This window comes from Temnothorax americanus, unplaced genomic scaffold, assembly GCF_048541705.1.
Source record: "Temnothorax americanus isolate GAGA-0224 unplaced genomic scaffold, ASM4854170v1 Scaffold11, whole genome shotgun sequence".
Taxonomy (NCBI): Eukaryota; Metazoa; Arthropoda; class Insecta; order Hymenoptera; family Formicidae; genus Temnothorax; species Temnothorax americanus.
Window position 1 is genome coordinate 100,499 of NW_027509242.1, and position 21,986 is coordinate 122,484.

A 21,986-nucleotide genomic window follows, 5' to 3' on the forward strand; every position below is an offset into this window, starting at 1 on the left:
TTTGTTCGTTCAGTTCCAAATAAAACGTTAAATTTTCTTAAAAAGGCAATCGAAACTAGTGTTGAGATCTCGTCAGAGAAAATAGGACAACGTGCTCAAATAAAATAAAATTACATGTAAAACTTTAATTTGTGTTTCTAAAAAACGGCTCCGTTATATAAGACGTTCTATTGCTACGGAAACATATTTATTCCGGGCATAAATGAAGCGTGTAAAAACTGTCTAGATTGTGTTCTACCTAAAAAAAAATTACGTATAATAGCATATATTTTTATTCATTTTTTTATTATAAATTTTTATGAGCCGAGACGCAAAGTCCGGTTCTATACGAATCTTTCCAGCGATCAGCGATACAAAAGAGAGGCCAAAAAAGTTTCGCGAGGAAATATTCCCTCCGAGATGAAAAACCAGATCTATATAGTACAAGTTGTTCCTCGTTTCGTCGACGTCGCTCTTCGCGCGTTCTCGTCGCAACGGAGACAAGCGCGTATCGTATCGCCTTAACTGTCCGCGGGATCAACGACAAGATCACGCTGCGAATAATGATGAGCGATGCCTTCGACGGATGAGAGTATATTCAACTTGATTTATTTCACACAAGAAATGTACAAGACTCGTGTCGTAAGTAAAAGCTTCGAAACTGAATGGATTATCATAAAACAACGTTGGAAGAATGTCGCGACTCGCGCCACTTCCAAAGCGTCTCGTATAGTTTTCGGATAACGGATGACTCTCGTATAAACACAGTTTCTTTCGTCGTAGCTTTCGACCTACGCGCGCTATGTACAGCCTTTTGGACGATACGCACGTTTCTCCAGGCAGGCGATTCGGTCGCGATTCCGATCGCGGGGAAAATCTCGAAAGGATTTTGAAGGATGACGGAGAATGACGAAAGACGGCTAAAGAATTAAAGGACTTGTCGTTTCGCCCAAATGTTAGACGGATAGTTTTAACAAATGTATTGAACGCAACTCTATACAAAACAATTCTCTCGATTCTTTACTCGCGACTAGAGATGCCTTATCGTAATATTGAGCTCGACAGGGATCACGCCTCCGAGGGAGACAAGTCAGGCACGCATATATATATATATATATATATATATATATATATATATATATATCCGTTTCAGAATTTTGTTTCATCAATACGTCACTCAGCTCTCCGCAACTTTTTGTTGCGCATCCCGAATATTATCAGATTTGAATCTATTCTGATATTGCACCCACGAGAAAATCCATGTGTCGCGTCCATACTTGATATCGCGTACGCACGCGCGCCGCGTTCCCGCCGTCTATAATAATGTACGCAACGCAAAGCGCGACACAAACGAAAACAAATTTTGAGTAGAAAACCTCTTGACGCGCTTAAATATATTCTCTTTTTTCGTTCTTCTTTTTCTCTTGCTTTTCTCAATTAAGGCACCGGTGTACCCCTAACTTATTATTGGTAGCTTGAAGAACGCGCCTTGCTTTCTACAGTCGCGCGCGACAGAGTCCCAGTCTTGTAAAATATTTAAAGGGCAACAAACGACTCTTGGAGAGACCGTGGCGCGATTACTCGAATCTCGTTGCATTTCTGTCTTTGCGTGCTATCTGCGTCCGTCTATTTTCTTTTCCCTTTTTTTTCCTCGATGGAATTTAGAGTTAACTCTAGACGTCTGGGTTGAACACGGCGTGTGACGGAAAAAAAGAGATGTACCTAAACAACGTTCTCGCGCCAATTAACGCGCAAAAGATGCGACCCATTGTGACCACATATATTTGAATACTCAAAAATCAGAAGTCGGAAACCACATTGACGCCTATTTTTATTGTTGTGTAAAAATAATGTACTTAGTACTTGTGTCGCAGCAGGCGTATCCCGCGGTACAGTCACTATTTTTCATATCTATGTAATTCATGTCTCACAGTTAACAACTCGTTTCGCGTACAGTGCGATTACAAAATCAATCATGCGCGGTTGCTCTTGCCCCGATGATCATACACGTTTTAGCCTTGATTCTATTTCTTTTTTCTAATGGTCTCTTAATTTCTTTATCGTTAGCACATTGATAACGATAATAATAATAATAATAATAATAATAATAATGATGATGATGATGGATGACAATGTGGCGATGGCAATAACAATAATTATGAGAGGGAGAAGGATAGAGAAGCGGGGACAGTACTAATAATCGACATAGTAATACTAATAACAATAATATTAATAATAATAATAAAAAGGAATAATATTAATATTATATATAAATAATAATATTAATATTATAATATAATAATAATAATAATATCTTATAATATGACGACGTGAGATGCCGATAACGACCGATGACGGATGGCTATTCGCCGCGCGGGGTTGTACACGTACGATCAGCGAGGCAGCGGCTATGTTAATGGGAATGACGATGACAAGGAGGATGTGTGCGATGGCGATGAAGTAGCGCGCGTCAGCGTAAATAGAAATGAAGAGCACGATCAGAAATCGCGATAGAAATCGTTAGTTTTAATAAACCAACCGGCCGGTACGTCCTCAACCGAGTGGACGCTTTTAATTATTTTGTAGATTCGCCTCACAATTCTTTTCTCAAGGGCAGGAGAGGAGAGGAAGGGGAGGGGGAGAGGCAGAGGACAATGATAGAATAAGACGATAAAATCACTAATCGATAATAACATAAGGCATTACGTTGAGGATCTCGCCCTGGTAACTGGGCCTCGCTAGCATCTGATGCCACTCCCGAAATTCCACATCGTCAGTTTTGTTGTTACGCGCACTTTTCACACTATCCACGTTCGACAATTCCGACGACACTCGGTTCCCTCCGTCCCTGGCGTTATTCGAGCGCTCGTCGCCGTCGGAACGCGCGGTCGCCGTCGTCGACAGCCTTGGCTGGAAGTTGCCGTTAAGTCCCTCGACATACCGCGCGCGTAACCTCTCGAGATCCTCGGCGGTAACGTCCCGCCGCGGTGGCGGAAAACATTCGACGTCGTTCCGTTCATCGTTCTCACCCCAGTCTATCGAACTGGGATCCAAGGGCGGTAACTTGGCCAATATCTCCTCGACCGTGAGATCCCGTTGCAACGGCGACCGACACGTCGACGTCTCGGTGCTGCCCGATAACCTATCGTCCTCGCGCGGCCCGTCTCGACGCGACTCGGGCGAGGGCGAGGACTCGCGACGCGTTTCCGCGGATCTCACGCGAGCCGCCTTTCGCGTTTCGCCAGCGAACGTCTCCGACGAGGAGCCGCCCAGACTCCCGCGAAGGAGGCTCTGGGAGGAGTTCTTCTGGCTCGAACGCAGATACTTGGACACCCGTTGACCGTTGCTGCCTCGCAGAACATCTTCCACGCTGGGCGGTTCCGCGACGCTTTGACTAGGTAGGGCCGTGGCGCTGCCGACGGGACTACACGTAGTTCCGCGCGCCTGCAGATCGGCCAGGAGCTCCTGCGTGGTCTTGAGCTTCGGATTCCTCGAGATACTGGCCAGTTTCTCTTTCACGCTGTCCTCCAGAAACGATTGTCGCTTCGCGGATTTACCGCCCTTTTTACGGCCGCGTTTCTTCGGGCCCGACTCCTCGTTCGCGGTCTCGCGGGAGGTCTCCGCGAAACAATCGGAGATTCGTTCCTTCGGTGTGGGGCTAGGCACTTGCGAATTTAAATTACCACTTATGTTCTCGCCGTTGAACCGTTTCTTCTTGACTCGTTCCATCGTCGACGACGACTCGGTTCCACGCGGCGATCGATAGTATCGACCGTGGTCCTCGCTGCTCTCCTCTTTCCGTAGTCGCTTGTTAGAACTGTGCGTACGCGGCACCGCTTCCGTCACGTGATTCTGATTCGAGGTACCGAGCACCGGGGACGCGTTCCTCGAGCGGGAACTTATCCTGTGATTGCTCGTAAGGGTAATCGACCGCTCGTCATTCGAAGACGCGTTAGGAGATCGCGAGTGGTCGCTGCGCACCGACAGTGCCGGACTGAGAACCTGTAATCACAACGCGTTGCGACGTTTACTCTCTCACCAATCTAGACTCTACGCGGAGTACGCGGGAATCAAACCGATGACTCATTTAAACGAACGTTAATCTCGAGTACGTTCTTTCCTTCGGCTATTCGACAAATAGGCTTGAAACGCGCGAAGAGTGAAAAACTGATCGCGAGACTTACTCCGAGAGGAGCGGCATCTTTCGACAAAGGACTGTGAGGTTTGAGCCCTCGCAACGCAGGACTCTGCGGCTTGAACGTCCTCAAAGCCACCTCTTTCGCGCCATTGAGAGCCGGTGGTGCCGCGTCAGCCAGGGTAGGCTGTGGCGTAGACTGTACCGTCGGTAGAACCATGTCTCGCCAGCGGCGTACCAAATCTTTCGCACGCTTGGCCAAGGCTTCGTTACTCGTCTTTCGACGAAGCTCGTTGATGTGTTTTCCAAGTCTCGTGATCTACCAAAAGAGATTACGTTTATAACACCGTGCGTGTCGCGTCGTTGCAACGCGCGTTAGAAATTTCTCGTTGAAGATAAATATCGATGCAACGTTGACGGTTAAAAGACAATAGTCGGGTATCACGGTTGTCGGCGGTTGAAAAGTGCGCGCAAGTGTATACGCGCAAGTATACGTTAACCGTTGTACGTTACTTCTAATTCGGTTCGGTATCTGACTAAACTAAGGCAAAATAGTATCAAAATGATAGCTCTTGTATTTATATTTGCACTTATACTCTTATAATTTATCGACGCGAGATCTGTTCTCTTCCACCTTTTCATTTCGCGTGGAGAGAGAAAAAGATAAATGAACGCGAACGGTACGAGAAATTCAGCTAAAAATAATAATATAAAACTAATATTACAAAGCGGGAAGATGACGTAGCGCGAATTGACATATATATATATATGACGTAAAATAATAAGAGAGGAAGGCAAATTATATCGCTACGAATTACACGCGTATATTATAAAGTTGTCACGACGATCCATTCGATCGTTACCTCCAACACTTCTTTGGTAACTGTCGTCTTTTCCAGTGCCGAAATGACATCGACGACGGCTCGCATATCGACGACCTGGAATAAAGATAAGCACGTTTTAACATATGTTTGTCTCGCGTACAAGCGCGCGAGAATTATACGTGAATTTTGATGGATGAGAGATGAAACTTTCGAAGGGAAAATTCCACGGCAAGTTCTACACGCGTACACACGTATGTACAATATTGGTACGAATTACCATATATATATATATATATATGCGTAATTCTACATACGAACATATACATGTATATACTGGCACACGCACACGCGCGCGCGCGCACGTACATATTTTCGCAAAGAACGTATTCAGACGCGCGACCCGTACGCGTAGGTCGATCGGCGAAAAAATTCGACCAACGATTGAATTTTTCGATCACGGGGGTGCGAATATTTTCCGAGTTAACGAAGTGCCGGCGAGGTGGCTGGACGGCTGGACTCGCGCGACATCCTCGAGGCTCGAACACGTTTATCGAGTCCGTAGGCAGCATGGCCGTTCCCGTTCCCGTCCGGCGGAAATTCCTCGACATCGAGGTGCCGTCGTATAACTTTTAACGATCGAATTCGCGACGAGGCGATCGAGAAGGGTACCTCCGTCGCAAGTCGCGACTCGCCAAGTTGCGATCGGACGCGTCATCTCGATCGAGGTTACGTGACCAGGTAGCCGAGAACGCGCTCGCACGCACGTCGTTGTCGTCGTTACGTTACGTTACTCCCGAGTCTGCCGGCGTCCTTTTCCCTCCCCCGCTCGCTCGTTCTCTCTTTCTCTCCCCCACCCTCGGCGGCGGCGGCGCGGCGACGGGCGAGCGAGCGAGGGATACGTAGGGCGCGCGACGCGACGGCGACGACGGCCGCGGCGGCACTCATACATTCGCGGCCGTCGCGCTACTACGCGCCAGCAACGCGCACGGACGCACGGACGCACACGCTGTCACTCTAGCGGGCACTCTCGCGCACGTCACTGGTACAGGCAGCAACACGGCGCACGGCGCACGGGGGCTCGAGAGTGGCCCGATAGCCGTTTGCGCGTACGGACACGGAGACGGCGCGGTGCGTCTCGCTCCATACTCCGCCTTTACTTACATTGTATTCCTTGTCAAGGGATTTCAACAATTTTTCGGTGAGCTCGCTGCAATATCTCTGCATCGGGGTATCGCGCATGGGGGCCCGCGACGGGGGGGATGTCGCGTATTAGGTTAAGCGAAAAATAGAGTCCAGGCTCCACGCGTATGTCGCAAAATTCGGTCGCGATGCGCGAGACACGAGGGAGACTCGCAATGGCGACTACCGAACTGTGCGCTCCACCGTCGTTCGCATGCCCTCCCTGCCTCCCGAGTGCCTCCTAGTCGCGGCCCGTGCATCGTCCCTACCCCCACCGCCGTCGACCGTCGAGCCGAGGCGCCACTAGCGACGCGAGTGGCCGCCCGGAGACGCCCGAGTCTGGCCGAGCGCCGCGCCGCGCCGCGCGCCGTTCGCGAATCGCGAATCGCGAGTATCGCGCGACGTCAGTTAGTCAGTTCGCACTCGGTGCCACTCGGTGCGCTTGGCGCTGTTCGCGACCATCGGCTCGCGTCGCGAGCGACGCTCGACCGGCTCTCGACGCAACCACGTTCCACTGGCGCGAAACGAACGGGTCGGGTGGATCGTGAATCACGTAGAGCGGCGGGTGGCGGTCGGCGACCGGCGACGATTCGAATAAATTACGTTGAAAATTTCGACCTGGTCGCGCATAGCGCCACCCGGGTCTACTTGTCCGATATCAAACGCGACTGCGGCCCGACCGTACATACGTGTACCCTTCGTGTCGATTAACGGAGATCGTACGGATCTGAGCGTCGAACGATTAAACCCGATATCCCGAGGGTATATCGCGCGGTAATACGGTTGCGCGTTGCAATGCCAAGGGTGGTGATGACTCGTCGTATCCCGATGTCGCGATGTCGATGAGAAACGTTGTGCCTCCGTTGCCTCCTCGAAATCGCGGCCCACCAACGTTCACGCCGATGAACCGACCGATATCGCGGCGATACAGGCGATACTGGCCACGGCCACGGGGTAAGGCGTAAGGCGTTCGAAATTGCCAGCCTGACTTGCGTCGATATTTTCCTATTCCTCTGTAGAGAGAGAGAGAGAGAAAAACGGCTCGAGTGTGCAAAAATTCCATCATCTCCATGCGCGAATATCGTCCTATAGTCGACGTAACTTTATTCCGGAATCCGGATGGAGTTTTTCGGGTGAAGCTATTTGGAGAAATCGATCTTTTTGGACATCCTGCGCAGAGATGTCGGTTTAGCAAAGTGCTCGCTTTTTCGACGATCGCTTTAATACTTCCGTACAAGCGTCGCGCGTCGTTGGGAGTTACGTCTTACGTCGATGTCGATAGTCGGCGTTTATCGTGACGCAAGTATCCGCTTTCGAAATGACGCGACTTCTGCTCCGCACTTGTGCCTTGTGCCTTGTGCGGTACTCCGCCTCCGCGGTCTGCGCGACCAGCGCGACCCGTTTCTCTCGATAGATAAAAAGATGGCATAGGGCATAGGTAATATTGACGCGATCAAGGTGACAATTTCGAGAGTCTCACCGTCTCACCCTATATCCGAGCGAGACTCCTCCTCTGCTCCTCTCCCATCTCGTACGTATCTATCACGATGAGGCTCTACGCTCTACATCGGGGTCATACATAGGCGTAGAAATCTAGAAATGTGTGCTGTGTGCGTGCTGGACAGCGTTGAATGGTAGACGAAGACTTTGCTTCGCGTCCCGGTTTCCGTCTCTATCGTCGTCGCGATCGAAACTCGGTTCTCGGTTCCGTGTTCCATCATCCCTACCCTACCGCCTCACTGCTATCTAGGTGAGGCAAACGGATAAATACATCGCGATGCTAGTGCATGCTGGCGCGACATTGGCATTGGCGTCCCTCGGAGTTCGGAGGACGGAAAACGGAAATCCCCCGAACGGGAAAAAGATGGAAGGTGGAAGTAATAAAGTGCTCGACGCTCGCGACGTCGCGACTCCTCGTCGCTCGTCGCTCGTCGCTCGTCGTGCGTCAGATGGGAGGGAGAAAGGGGTCATGTGCATCGTGGCACAGCGGATAAGCAGGGAAAGCCCGAGAGCGTGCGAGAGCGGACACGTGCGCGGTGCGAACGTTCGCGTTCGCGGTCATTCGCGGTTTCGTCGACCATCCGTGTGATTCATTGTCGATGAATTCGTATTCTTTTGCAAAATTCTCGCTGCGTCGCAGCTTGGACCGTTCGGTCGATCGGTCTACGATTGCGGCGCGTTCCCAAATCCATCGAACAAAATCCGTTCCAGTCTGCGTTCCGTCCGGACAGTCGGATGAGGAATGAGGATTGAGGACGTTGTTCGGACGGGACGAGTAGCCGAGTAGCGACGAATAGCGTTGCGAGAATCAATGCGGCGCGCGCGTATCGCGATTCCGAAACTCATCGAGCGAGAACCGAGGTTCAACTCCGTCGGCAAAGACGAGTGTGTAAACCGGGGTCCGCGATGCGAGTCATAAGTCGTAAAAAAAATGACCTTGATAGCGATTCTTTGGTATAGGTACCAAACCGTACCGAACGATCGGCAAAAATCGCCTATTGTAGATTCCGTATATGAACCTCCGCTCCGTTTTGATCGACTCGATCGATGGCGCCTATGGTCTAGGGGTATTCTTCTTCTTCTTCCTTATATTTCTATTGGCTCCTGCCTCTATGGGTCCGTTCCGTTTCACGCGTGATGCGCGCATTGTCTATGGTAAACGTAACGTATGCTATAGATAAATGCGCGCATACGCGTGAAACGGAACGGACCCTATACGGTATGGTCTAGGGGTCGATCATATTTTTTCCCCTAGGGCGGAAACGTGAAAAGTGAAAAGTTTTATATAACTATCTCTTTCTATTGGTGTTGAATAAAAAGAGATAGTTACATTCAAATTTTCCACTAGTGACGATAAATGTATACGTGAAGCTTCACGTGTGCGTGTGCGTGTGCGTGCGCCCGTGCGTGCGTGTGCCATTAATGAGATTACACGGTGGACTTTAAACGCGAATGTGATTTACAATGATTTAATTCTGCTTCGTCATTACGGCACGGGTCATTTTTCTCATTTGTAGAGACGATTGGAAGCGTGAAAGTTGACCCGTGGCTTACGAATCGCTGCAAAAGTTTGAAAGATGCGAGAAATACGCTTCGTCGGCCGAGTGGTTGTGGTGACGGGAGCAGGCGCAGGTAGATAAATATTTAATTACGATACGAAAGTAATGCACAGTCTGCACAAAATCTACTCGACTATTATGTATTCGGCTTTTACGCGCGTACCGTTAGGATAATACGCGATGTGCGTGATCTTGATACATATAATTCGTGTGTATTGAGATAATACGCGATGTGCGTATAATTTCTAGGGTTGGGACGTGCCTATGCGTTGCTGTTTGCATCCAGGGGTGCTAGCGTTGTTGTAAATGATTTAGGAAGCGACAGACATGGCGATGGACGCAGCGGCAAGAGCGCGGATACTGTGGTCCAGGAAATTCGACGAAATGGTTTAGTATTTTGAGATGATTTATGTAATTTCCTTAATTAATGATACAAAACTTGTATAATTTTGGTGCAAAATTTTTAGAAAATGTAAACAATTTTTCACGTAACGTTTTAGTGTATTTCTGAAATCTGAACTTTTTATTAATGTAATATATTTCAAATAGCGCTCTGTACGATTTCTTCTCGTCTTCGCATTATATTTAAAATTTGCATTTTATATTTACTTAGCTCTATATTATACGTTACGTTGAGAGTAGTAAAATAATGAGCAAACGATAATAATTTTTTAGGAGGCAAAGCTGTCGCGAATTACGATTCCGTGTTGGACGGTGCAAAAATTATTAAGACTGCGATCGACGCATTTGGCCGTGTTGACGTGGTCGTCAATAATGCCGGTATCCTGCGGGACGTGTCGTTTGCAAAGATGACGGATGCTCAATGGGGTATGTGTACGGGAGATAAAATGTAATATTAATTACGTTCCTTGTTTCTACCGCAATTTTTAGAACGTCTTGTACGAATCTGTACTCTATGTCCACGCGTTGCTTTCAGACATCGTACACGACGTCCATCTGAAAGGTGCGATGAAAACGACGCGAGCGGCGTGGCCGTACTTTGTCGAGCAGAATTACGGCCGTGTAATTTTTACATCGAGCAACAGCGGTGTGTATGGAAACTTTGGTCAATCCAATTACAGCTCGGCAAAACTGGGTCTCGTAGGATTGGCCAACACGTTGGCCATTGAAGGCGAAAGGAAGAATATCTACACCAACGTTATAGTACCCACAGCTGGCTCACGTTTAACGGAAGATATTATTCCACCGGGTGAGTCGTCAATGTGTATTTTTCTAGTAATCCTTCTGTAGGCCTATGACATTTTATGCCTTAAATCTTATTGGTTGTAATACTCAAGTTTTGATATTTAAGAGATTGATAAGTAAAATTGTTACAAAATATTTTGCTACGTTGTATTCGATGAAAAAAATCGCATAAAAATTTTTCGCGAAACCTGATACGCGCACCTACAAACGTGTTTTGCTAAAAGGAGTAAACTGGAAAACTACGTGACGTTTCGCAGATTTCTTTGAGCAGTTGAAGCCTGAATTGATAGCACCTGTTGTCTTTTGGTTGTGTCACGAAGATTGCACGGAAAATGGTTCGATAATTGAAGCGGCGTTAGGTTGGGCTGGCAAATGTGAGTGTCGCGTATTACCTCCTTTATTAACGAATAATCGTTTATGAAGCTTTTTATTAATAATGTGTATTTATTTATTTTTACTTTTAATTTTTTTATTGGAATCAGCGCGACATGTTTGAATTTGTCACATTTAGGTCACGTAATTCGTTCTTCGGGTTGCGTTTTGCGGCAAAATTTATCGGACGATCTTACGCCGGAAAATGTACGAGAAAATTGGTCGAAAGTAATAGACGTGACATCGGCAAAGCGACTCGCGTCGATCCAGGTAAGAGAACGTATACCTGTGTACATTTAGACGATTTCTTATCTTGCGATCTCTATTTAGGAAGCGACGGGAGAACTGTTAGGCATTCTTGAGAACGTGAAGAGTGGTGCTCCTTCGAAGGAAGTAAGTTACGGTCTGCAAATCTTTTTTGATTATACAACTTTTTATTCTTATCATTTCCATTGTCCACAGGTAGACCATGTCATGAGGAGCACGTATAATAATCGCGATATTATACTGTACGCGCTCGGAGGTACGTTAAGTAGACTGAATACATAATAGATTCGTATTAATTTATCGTAAACTTATCAGATTTTGTATTTCAGTTGGAGCTACGGTTCAGGAACCGACTGATATTCGTTATTTGTATGAGAATGCCGATGAGTTTGCCGTTTTACCTACTTTCTACGTTTTGTTTGGTCCTGTAGGATGCGCGAACTCGTCTATCTTGCAAGATGCTCTTCCATTTACGCAAGTTAATCCAACACAAGTATGAATGAAGACTTTTTTCAACCTTTGTATCACTTTATTTAACGTTTCCATATTTACATGTTTACCAGTACCTTATGTTACATTGACATTTGCAGATACTTCATGGCGAGCAATATCTAGAAGTTTTCAAACAATTACCTACGGAAGCTACGGTGGAGACACGCTTTAAAATTCAGGATGTTTTGGATAAAGAAAAAGGCGCCGTTGTTTTAGTTCAACGTATGTAAATTTTGCAGTCTACGTATATGAGATACGCGATTGGATTGTAATGATTCTGATTTATGTACATATTCATCACTGAGTATCGTTTATGGTACGAATACGAATACAATATTAATGATTAATCTCATTAGTAAAATATTTGTAATTTGGATGTGTATAAATAACGAAAAATATTTGCAGTAACGCGTATGTTTAGTCTACATAAATGCTACGTGTAACGTTTCATGTTTCTCTAGACGATACCTACGATGTGGCAAATGAAGAGAAGCTATCGACCGGCCAGATATCTATATTTATCGTTGGCATAGGTGGTTTTAAAGGAAAACAAACATCGACGTTTACCATTCCAATCGTTAATCCTCCCACTCGAAATCCAGATGTAACAGTTACGCAACAGACTAGTGTTGACCAGGTAAAAAAGAAAGAGGGAAGAGTATAACGTGTTAGGTATATTGCATCGAAACTAGTATTTACGTTCTAAGAGCCCGAACAGACGAGACACTTTGCGGCGCTACGGAGAAGCGCTATACGAAGTCGCTCGTCCGTTCGGGCCCTAAAAGATACACCGCGAAGGGGGTACATATATCCCGAGAAAGGGATATATCTACTCCCAAAGAATACCTACTCATTATTACGATTTTTTTTTCTCTACGAAAACTTAATGTTATTTCAGCAAATTTTTCACTAGTCTACTTTTAAAATTAAGCAATTTTATTTTTAGTTTTTTGTGCATTTACATAAATGTAACGAAAAGATTTAAGTGTTTTGTTTTAAATATGTTTTACTTTGTATACGTTAAATTACATGTACGACAACTTTTGTATCGTCTTTACAGGCTGCTTTGTACAGATTGAGTGGAGATCTTAATCCTTTGCATATTGATCCTAATGTCGCCGCGATGGCGGGATTCGAAAGGCCGATACTGCATGGACTGTGCTCCTTGGGATTCTCTACCCGTCACGTTCTTCAGACGTATGCTGCTGGAGATCCACGTTTATTTAAATCCATTAAGGTACAATAGTCATTAAGAAAATGATATTCACAAAATTTCAAGGTGAACTAAAAATAGTTTAAAACTGCACGTTTATCGTAAAAGTAATATGGTATTTGTCTAAATTTAAAAAAGATAAACGTGCCGTACGCTTGTATAAAAATATTTTGCATTTTTCCTCTGTAAATGTCATTTCGTCCAAAATGTCCAAATCGATTAATTTGAAATTTAAATTTGAAGCCATGAAAAAAAATATAGATATCGTTACGTCGAAAATCTCGAATTAATGAAGAGTTATTCTCTATAGTATGATAAAAATATATTGTTTTACTGTTCAGTACTGTTCTAAACAATACTGAAATTAACAGTGTTTAAAATAAGTCTTTGTAAGATTTATATTTTTTTTGCAGAAGTATTATCATAAACTGGATTTCTATCTCGAAAACTCATATTCTCGTTTTAGAAATGTTTAGAAAACAAAAACCATGTTTTTCATTATTTCGACATTTTGACACGCATAAAGACGAAATTCAATATTAATAGAAACTTTATTTAACAAGTCGTTATATATAAAAAAATCTCTTGAACTTTTGTTATCCGTAACTTAATTATCATAGTAATGTATACAAGTTGCGCACTCATGGTCTGCGCAAGAGAACGATATAGTTATAAGTAGCACACAAAACGCAAACAGTATGCACAGCGTGATACGGCATTCAGTAGTGAACACGTCTTAGCCGAGAGGCGTTTGTACAGTCGCATCAACGCAAGTCAGCGTAATTGATTAAATTTAGGTAATTTATTGAGTATTTTTCATCAGAAAGTAAAAATATGTATATAACATATAATATGACAGTAAACATAATAACGAATAAGAGAGATATATACTTGTGATTTCTAGGAAAAAACTTTTGATATTAAAAATTTTTTTTGTTACAGCAAAATCCATAGCAAAATAATTTTTTGTTTAATTTAATCCACTAACGCGACGACGAATGCAGTGAAACTTGGTAAATTCGTGAACTAATCTAAACTAAAGCCTTATTATGTTCACGATAGTAGAAGTCGCTCCGAGAGATCTCGGACGGAGAAAAAATTGACCAATCACATTTCAACAATTCGGCAATTGACCAAAATTGCGATTGGTTAATTGCTTCTTTTCGTCCGAGATCTCGGAGAGATTTCTGGCATCGTGGAGTCAACTTTTTTTTATCTTGACCAATGACCATGACTGTCCATTTTATATACGTTGCTTATCTTGGTTGCTTATCTTGGGACATCCATGTTATCAGCTTCGATTTCCATTTACACAATTTTATTTGTGATAAAGAGGGTTTTTAGTGATATTCTACGCAGACTTGACATCTTCATTTAATGTTAATTAAAAATTATAGGTGAGATTTGCAAAGCCGGTTTTACCAGGTCAGACCCTACGTACTGATATGTGGCGCAACGGTAACAGAATACACTTCCAAACATTTGTCCTCGGGACTGAAAAACCGGTTGTTACAGGTTAGTCGTCGTCACAGAATTTATTTATTTGTACGAAAGTGTGATTTTTTTATTGTACAGGATAAACTAATTATTATCTGTCTTAAACAGTTACATTGTCAGTTCATTATCAGCACGTTAAGATATAATAAACGTTCGTTTGAGAAGCGCGTATAATTTGAATATATTTTTTTAAATTTCAAGACTTATTGTTAGTGAATATCTTTAGATTATCTTATCTTCAAATAATCACTTATGTGTATATGATCAGGTAAAATTATAATATATGTAAAATATTATTTTATTCATTATATTTCAGTATTTCTATCTTTATTTTGTAAGTAGTGAGAAGAAAACAGATAATTTTACTTTGCAGGCGCTTACATTGATCTATTGGAAGTCAAAATGGGAGTGCCGCGAGCAAATCCGTGTTCCGGAAAGACAGATCTGCAGAGCGATGCTATATTTGCAGCTATCAGCGAACAAGTGAAACAGAATCAAGATCAAGCTAAGAAAGTTAATGCAGTCTTTCTTTACAATATTACCATCGACGGGAAACAATTATCAGAATGGAGTAAGTAACTTCAGAAAATTCTAATAAAGTATCTAAGGAACGGCGATATTTAAGCTGCACGTATTTTGAATTATGGGAATAAAAGAAATGGTGATGTTCAATATCATTTAAGATAATAACACGATTCCTGCATCCTACGTAAGTAATTTTTGCTTTTTTTTACAGCTCTCGATTTGAAGAACGGTGAAGTGCATAAGGGAAAGCCTAAATCTGGGAAAGCAGACGCGACGCTAACTGTGGAAGATAAAGATATGGTTGAAATCGTAAGTTAGCTCTGCAAACGCAAAAACATATTATTTCTTTTTCTTATAAATAATATCGTGATTGTTGCAGGCACTGGGAAAATTGAATCCGCAGTTGGCATTTATGCGTGGGAAATTAAAAATAACCGGGAATATTATGCTCACGCAAAAACTTAAGAGTCTTATGGAAACTTCTAAAGCAAAGTTGTGATTTGTTTATATTGTTATCATGATTCTTCTAAGCAAATAACATAATTTGCGTAATTAAAGAGCGCAATAAATTACGAAATTACATGAAACCTAACTGGAAGTATTATAGGCTGGGGATATATACATATTCGTATATATATATATATATATATATATATATATATATATATATATATATTGTTATTGTTATTGTTTGTTCTAATAAAAAGGCATTTGTTTTATAAGGAATTTGTTACTGTTTGGGGAAAATCTTAATTGATTTTATATATCTGTATTGTAATACATTTATAATAAAGTTATTGATTGAAGAATGTTGTAATCCGTAAAAATTTATGATTAAGCGTATAAAATGTATTCTATTCGTTCGAATTAAAAGAAATGTAAGTTCCATTTTTTAGATATATAGATGTAAAGATTTATATTAGAAATATATATATATATATATATGTGTGTGTATAAAGATTTAGCACATATATGTATTTACACGACGCAAAATAATTCTGGTCTATACAAAAGGAAAGTAAAGTTTATCTTAGGAATATTGTTAAGGGCAAAATGTACAAGAAAGAAGCACATGGACAAAAGATGCGAAGAAAATCTTTGGTTTAACATTGGTCTTAATAATTATGATCCGCCGATCTGCGTTCTCCAAACTAAATGCATTAGTTTCAAAGGATGCAGCAGAGCTTTCTCGATGGCGGTTTTTTCAATACAGCTCTAATAGCTTCCATAAAAACCTCTTCGAGACCTTCCTGTTTTATTGCAGAACATTCGACGTACTTGACCGACTTGATCTTTTTTCTCATTTTGTTGCAATCTCGCGGACTGATAATATCCATAGCTTCTTGATTTCTAAGATCTGCCTTGGTACCTAACGTAAAAAAACATTATTCGTGTTTACGAGGGAAATGTGATAAGATCAGTATCTTTGAAATATTTATATATAAAAAAAATTGAAAGATATATGTAGAAAATAATCAGAAAGTACGTAAAAAGATTAATTGTAATCAAAAAGAAAAATACTCTCGCAAGCATTTCATATTTATATTTTTTTATATAATTATTTCACATAAGAAATCTTTCATTTTAGTTTAATGTATAAAATGTATGCGTTTACCTACGAGTACAATCGGCACATTGGGACAATGCGCTTTGATCTCTGGGTGCCATTTACTCGCTACGTTTTCGAATGAACTACGGGCGCTTATGGAGAAACAGACCAGGAAGCAGTCAGTCTGCGAGCAAAGAAGAATGTATACAAGACTGATGTATATACACGAATATTTGAAGATACATTTTGTTGAAAACATTGAAGATGAGTAAATCGATTTTGTCATTGGAAGTAGACGGGTTGTCACAATGTCACATACATTTGGATACGATAGCGGCCTAAGCCTCTCGTAATCTTCTTGACCAGCCGTATCCCACAATGTCATTTCGAATTGCTGTCCACCCACGTATATGCTGTCAACGTAGTTATCGAAACTGCAAGTAAAGTTATGGCCGAATAAATGAGATAACAGATTACAGTTACGTTCAACAAATATTTTGTGAAAACTTTAACAGTTTTTAATATAACAAATAGTGAGATGAGATGAAAAAGCATAATTATATTAGTAAACAAATCTACAATATTCTATTAGCGAAGTGTTGCTCTTAACTATAATGCTATATGCATTACGTTACAATAATGCTTACACAGTAGGTACATATTCCGTTGGGAATTCCTTCTTCGTGTACGTGATGAGCATACACGTTTTCCCAACCATGCCATCGCCAACGGTTGTAATTTTAATCGGCCTGTTTCGAGACGTCATCTTCGTTTCCTCTATAAAAAATATATATAAAAGCATATTAATTACATACTTCAAAAGCTCACGTCAGCGTTGTTTAGAGATTGCCGATCTCTTATCGAAATTCAGTATTTCATAATCTTGACGTATCCACTTTTTTTATTCGCATTTCTTTCATATCGACTTAAAAAAGAGAAAAAAGAATTGAAATAAGTTTTTTTTTTCAGTAGAGCTCCATTTTTGTCTTCTGTTTAAGGGACTGCTCGATGCAGCGATTCCGTCACTCCTTAAACTGAAAAGAAAGCAACAGGCGCATCCGGCCACTGTACGGCACCAAGGCTATCCCTAAGTCATACGTATCGCATATCAATGCAACACGAGACGGTATTCTTATCACTGTTAAATTAACGATTGTACCATCTCATAGTTCTCTATATTTTTATATCGTGTTTTTGTGCGTGTGATAATCTAAAAAAAGATTTGGACAAGTGACCTTTTTCAATTCTATCAAGTGTTAATTTATCATAAAAACTCCAGGTAACAAGAGATCCACATTTTTTAATCAAATGCTGTTTTGTCAACAATCAATCAGATGTGATTCTTATTTATAGAATTATAAAATCGATCTTAAAAACTGTTACACTGTACAAATAACTAAATACAAGCTAAATTCCCAGTATTTTGTGTGTGTGTGTGTGTGTGTGTGTTTGTGTGTACGCATGACTAAATTATCACATGCAGGTCTCATCAAACGCAAAAAGATGACGTATCAAGATCATCTTTCCGCAGGTCTTTGGAATAACATATGTGAATAACAAAATATTTTATTTAACGGGAAGGATTTTCACAAGGTTGTCAGCACTCAGGACAATCCTTTCAATCGAGCGAATGAAGGAAATTTAAAATCTCAAAGTGCCTCGTTTTCAAAACGAATCAATCAGGTTTTGCCTCTCATCTCGATTCCATGCCTTTAGATTTATTCTTCTTTTTTAAGTGAATTGATAAGCCAGAACTCAGCAAACGTCCCTTTCAGTAAGACGCGTGTATTCATTCGTGAGTGATCGAGGGTTCTTCGCGTACGTCGGGTTAGCGGAACTTGCTGGGTATTTCTTATCAAGTATGGTCATTATCAACGCGCCGTCCGGTCGACTCTCCAGCTAACCCACGATCTGCCTGAATAGCAACGGCAAGGATGAATAGTATGTCGCGATAATCATTATCGCGGTCCATTCGCGTATGAATAGATTTATCCGAAAACTATGGCTTACACAGCTACACAGTAAGACGTATCTATATATATGAATATACATGCATTTATCTGCGATCTCAATACGGCTATACCTTGCGCTAAATGTAATAAACTTAGTCTCTTATTGTTGATATTAAATGTAAACTTCGTATTATATCATCGTAGATAATCTTGATATTTTATTCAATTATATATACATCACATATATTATACACGCATCGGTATTTTGTATTACTTTTTGTATTATTACATCAATCGCAGGCAAGGAAACAAGGCTAAATTTTTTACCGTTCCACGTAACGTTTTCATGTAAGTATAATCCCAAAATTGTCAATAATTTATTAGATTCATTTCGATAAAGAGTAATCTAATCTGGCTAAATAATGGACAGCTTTTTTGAACTGTAAGTAGTTTTCTAGATTATGATTGCTGAATAAATATTGACGAAAGTGAAGGTATCCGCTGTCTGACTCATTACGTTGTGGGATATGGCAATTGCTTAATTAAAACACGCGTGCGAGCCGGAGTCATGTTTCCTAATTTGTGTTAAGACCCGCCCTGATGACACCGAGGTCAATATACTCTCGCGACAATTTAAGTTCGCGTGTCGGCCGTGAGGAACGGAGAAAATTCATTTATCTTCTTTTTCCCCGCCAAACGTGCTCCAAATCTGTGTTTACTAAAAAAGGAAAGTAGAATTAATAATATGACATCGTTACTTTTTAATATAATCTTTCTAAACATCTTTAAAAGTTGAACTTATATACTATATAAACCCCATTGATTATATCGGATATATCGCGCGTTAAAAGAAATATGAAAGTTAAAATGCGAGAGGAGTCGCGTCGTGGCATTCACATTCTTTGCTGTTGTTTATCTTTTTTTGCTGTCCTTACATCGCCACATGTGTCAAACCTAAATAACGTGCGCGATCGATCGAAGGCGTGTATATAACGAACGCAACGAAGCGTTTCACATACGAACGTCGATGCGTGTGCGCGGAGTTGCGAGGCCTTAGACCGGCACAAATTTGTGCGAAGGGGAAGATATCGATACGGAGATGGAACTCGATAAAAAAAACTGTGGACACGCATATAACATTACATAAATTATTTACGCGTTCGTATCACGATATAAAATTTAGATTCCACCATTCGTGAAAAAATAGATAAATGTATATAATAAATTTTGTACGTAGCAGCGATCGATTAGCAGGATTCGAAGAATAATTTCATAAAAAATTCGTGTTTCCATATTCCGCGATAAACACTTTTGAATAAGTCGCGTATAATTTCTCTCGCATGGACAAATATAAGAAAATTTATTATTCTTTATGTTTCATCTTTTTCTCGAAAAAGAAAAAAATATCTTGGAGAGAAGCGGCTTGGGGAGACGGAGCGCCGTAATCAATGCGATTGTCACATCGCATCCTTCACCCGACAGGATATGGAAGTCAGGAGTCAGCTCTACGCGGTTGTTTATCAGTTCGTTGTCCTATTTCACGCGGAATTCTGGAAAACTTATCTCTACTAAAGTTCTTTCCACGATCGAAGAATGCGAGAGGGGCATTCGTAGAGCGAATTAAAAATTATTGCACAGAAAGAACGGTTTCGCTGGAGTATCTAAAAATTAAGCCAGCTGCAGATTTGAAAATAATTATGTTAGATCATTAAAATAATTTGAATACGTGTTTAAATAAATAACATCTAATCGTAAGTATAAGTAATTATATTAGACGTTCCAGGTTGCCAGAATGTCAAAACTTTTAGTAGTATTATCGTCACGCTCGAGCGCTCTACACAATTATTTTGATGAGCCAACGTAATTATTTTCAGATTTATATCTGGCTTAATTTTTGTTATACTTGAGCAAAACCATTTTTCCCGTGCACTTGGGTTTTTTTGGTATTAAAAAGAAATTCTCTCGAGAAATTAATAGATTGTCACAGATCTGTTTAACTCATGTGACGTCACGCGAGCGAACAAACGGGAGATGGAGTAAAAAACGGATTAAAAAAAGAGAGAAAAGATTATATCTCGTCCGATAGCACGCATCGCGATAAAATGCAAAATAAGTTTCTACGGCATTCTTTTTCGCGTTTCATTGCTCGTATTTACGCGAAATCGGCATAATTCGCACGTGACCGTCACTCGGAACGGTAAGACGGCAAGACGTTGGAAGTCATCAAAGGTGCGATAAAGAGATAAGATAATTAAAGAATAGATTACACAAGAGAGCGAGCTGGGCCTAATCGTACCTTCTCGCTGACTCGACGTATTTTATGGACTTTCGTACATATTATTTAGCATTACGTCGATCCATCTAAACTAAATTCGGAATAGATAACAACTTTCTCCTTTAAATCTCATCACGTTTTCCATACTGATTTCGTTTAACCGCGTCGGGAGCAAAATCGTTGGTGAACAATAAAATTTTGAAACGTAATAAAAAGAAATGATTAAACGTCGCGTACTTTCCAAAAATCATTAAACGTCGTATAATCTACTTAACTAAAAGGGCACGATTGATAAATGAGAAGCGAGATACTAAAATTGATAATACGTCGAAATAAAAATATCGATTGCGACACCGATATATAACGATTTCTTTCTATTGTTTCAAGCACACATCCGGCCAATTATTTTCATTACCTATTTTTGTGAGATAAAATTTAGCCTAAACGAGCGTTTAAAGTTAACGAATCGGTTAGACACGCTTATCTATCTCGAGAGAACTCCCGATTTATTTCCGCATTTATCATACGTGACATAATTTCGAAATAAATTTCGCTTCCCGTCCCGTGACAGACTGATGATTCGAACTGACGATACGTCGAATTACTCACCGTGAGATACGTCACGCGAGAAGAAAACGCGCGTTAAGCGGCGGCATCGAGAACATTTCGCACATTCGTAGATTCGCCGAGCCACCTCTCGCACAAAACGTCAGCGACGTCGCAACGTCGCGATACGGAATACCGAGCCTGGAGCCACCGAAGTACCCAGAGGAAAGAAGACGGATGACGCGTGTCGCGCGTCGCAACGGCCGTTCGAGGACTGCGGAAACAGCGGGAGCAGAAACGCTCGTGTTGCGTTGCGGCTCGCGGCCGGTGACACTGGTGAGACCGAGCGGTGACAGTCCGACAGTCGCCCAGGACGCCCAGTTGCCGCATATGGAAAATCAGCTGACGTGGAGCGTGGAGTACGTCTCTCATCTGCTCTGACGATGACGGAAGCGGGACGCAGCCTGAAATCTGAAACGTCGACGCACGATTTATCTATCGAGATCAAGTCGATCGCCCGCTCTCACTCACCTTCCTTAATTTATACCGAAGCAATTATAACCGTACCGGAGATAAAGAGTTATAATGGTCCGTTCCCTGTATTCCGTATTGTTACGTTCACTGTGTTTAATTGTAAGATTGTAACCGATAAGTCTCGCGCAAGTTGCTAAAGTTGCTAAGGCAAGAGAGGAAAGATGAAAATTAATAAAAGAAATACAATAAATTATATTTAAATATAAATTAGACTTTACTTATTGCGCGCACATCAGGTTCCCGCGCGATTACTTATTAATTTCACATCAGAAATGATCACCTCCGTTGCGTGCGGCTTAATCCCTTGCGCTCGTATATAACTTTTGAGCCCAAATAAATGCGCGCATCTGAATGTATCGGCCAACTCGTAATACACATTTTG

At 41.9% G+C, this 21,986-nt stretch overlaps 3 protein-coding genes across 7 annotated transcripts; 1 reads left to right on the forward strand and 2 right to left on the reverse strand.

Moving 5' to 3' along the window:
- Positions 1 to 256: 256 nt before the first annotated feature.
- Positions 257 to 6,409, reverse strand: Med26 (mediator complex subunit 26). 2 transcript variants are annotated; one of them, XM_077420997.1, is made up of 4 exons: positions 6,100 to 6,409; positions 4,978 to 5,052; positions 4,164 to 4,433; positions 257 to 3,981 (listed from the first exon to the last, which is right to left on the reverse strand). In XM_077420997.1, the coding sequence occupies exons 1-4, from the start codon at positions 6,175 to 6,177 to the stop codon at positions 2,659 to 2,661; spliced, it is 1,746 nt and encodes a 581-aa protein (XP_077277123.1). In that variant the 5' UTR covers positions 6,178 to 6,409; the 3' UTR covers positions 257 to 2,658. The 2 variants fall into 2 exon arrangements, with proteins under 2 accessions (XP_077277123.1, XP_077277131.1); XM_077421005.1 differs by lacking the exon at positions 6,100 to 6,409 and adding an exon at positions 5,608 to 5,927.
- Mfe2 (peroxisomal multifunctional enzyme type 2) lies at positions 6,118 to 15,557 on the forward strand. 4 transcript variants are annotated; one of them, XM_077420979.1, is made up of 17 exons: positions 6,118 to 6,136; positions 9,135 to 9,249; positions 9,426 to 9,563; positions 9,852 to 10,004; positions 10,114 to 10,386; positions 10,640 to 10,756; positions 10,894 to 11,024; positions 11,085 to 11,147; positions 11,217 to 11,277; positions 11,351 to 11,514; positions 11,612 to 11,735; positions 11,975 to 12,150; positions 12,574 to 12,750; positions 14,124 to 14,241; positions 14,597 to 14,794; positions 14,960 to 15,057; positions 15,128 to 15,557. In XM_077420979.1, the coding sequence occupies exons 2-17, from the start codon at positions 9,195 to 9,197 to the stop codon at positions 15,245 to 15,247; spliced, it is 2,166 nt and encodes a 721-aa protein (XP_077277105.1). In that variant the 5' UTR covers positions 6,118 to 6,136; positions 9,135 to 9,194; the 3' UTR covers positions 15,248 to 15,557. The 4 variants fall into 4 exon arrangements, with proteins under 4 accessions (XP_077277105.1, XP_077277097.1, XP_077277118.1 ...); XM_077420971.1 differs by lacking the exon at positions 6,118 to 6,136 and having other exon boundaries at positions 9,022 to 9,249; XM_077420986.1 differs by lacking the exons at positions 6,118 to 6,136; positions 9,135 to 9,249; positions 9,426 to 9,563; ... (8 more) ...; positions 11,975 to 12,150; positions 12,574 to 12,750 and adding exons at positions 13,445 to 13,523; positions 13,669 to 13,739.
- Positions 15,350 to 21,958, reverse strand: LOC143905628 (ras-like GTP-binding protein RhoL). The gene is made up of 7 exons (XM_077421163.1): positions 21,823 to 21,958; positions 21,602 to 21,746; positions 21,134 to 21,541; positions 16,945 to 17,074; positions 16,617 to 16,731; positions 16,364 to 16,481; positions 15,350 to 16,117 (listed from the first exon to the last, which is right to left on the reverse strand). Exons 4-7 carry the CDS (start codon positions 17,061 to 17,063, stop codon positions 15,915 to 15,917), a joined length of 555 nt encoding a protein of 184 aa, XP_077277289.1. The 5' UTR covers positions 17,064 to 17,074; positions 21,134 to 21,541; positions 21,602 to 21,746; positions 21,823 to 21,958; the 3' UTR covers positions 15,350 to 15,914.
- Between the last annotated feature and the right edge of the window lie 28 nt (positions 21,959 to 21,986).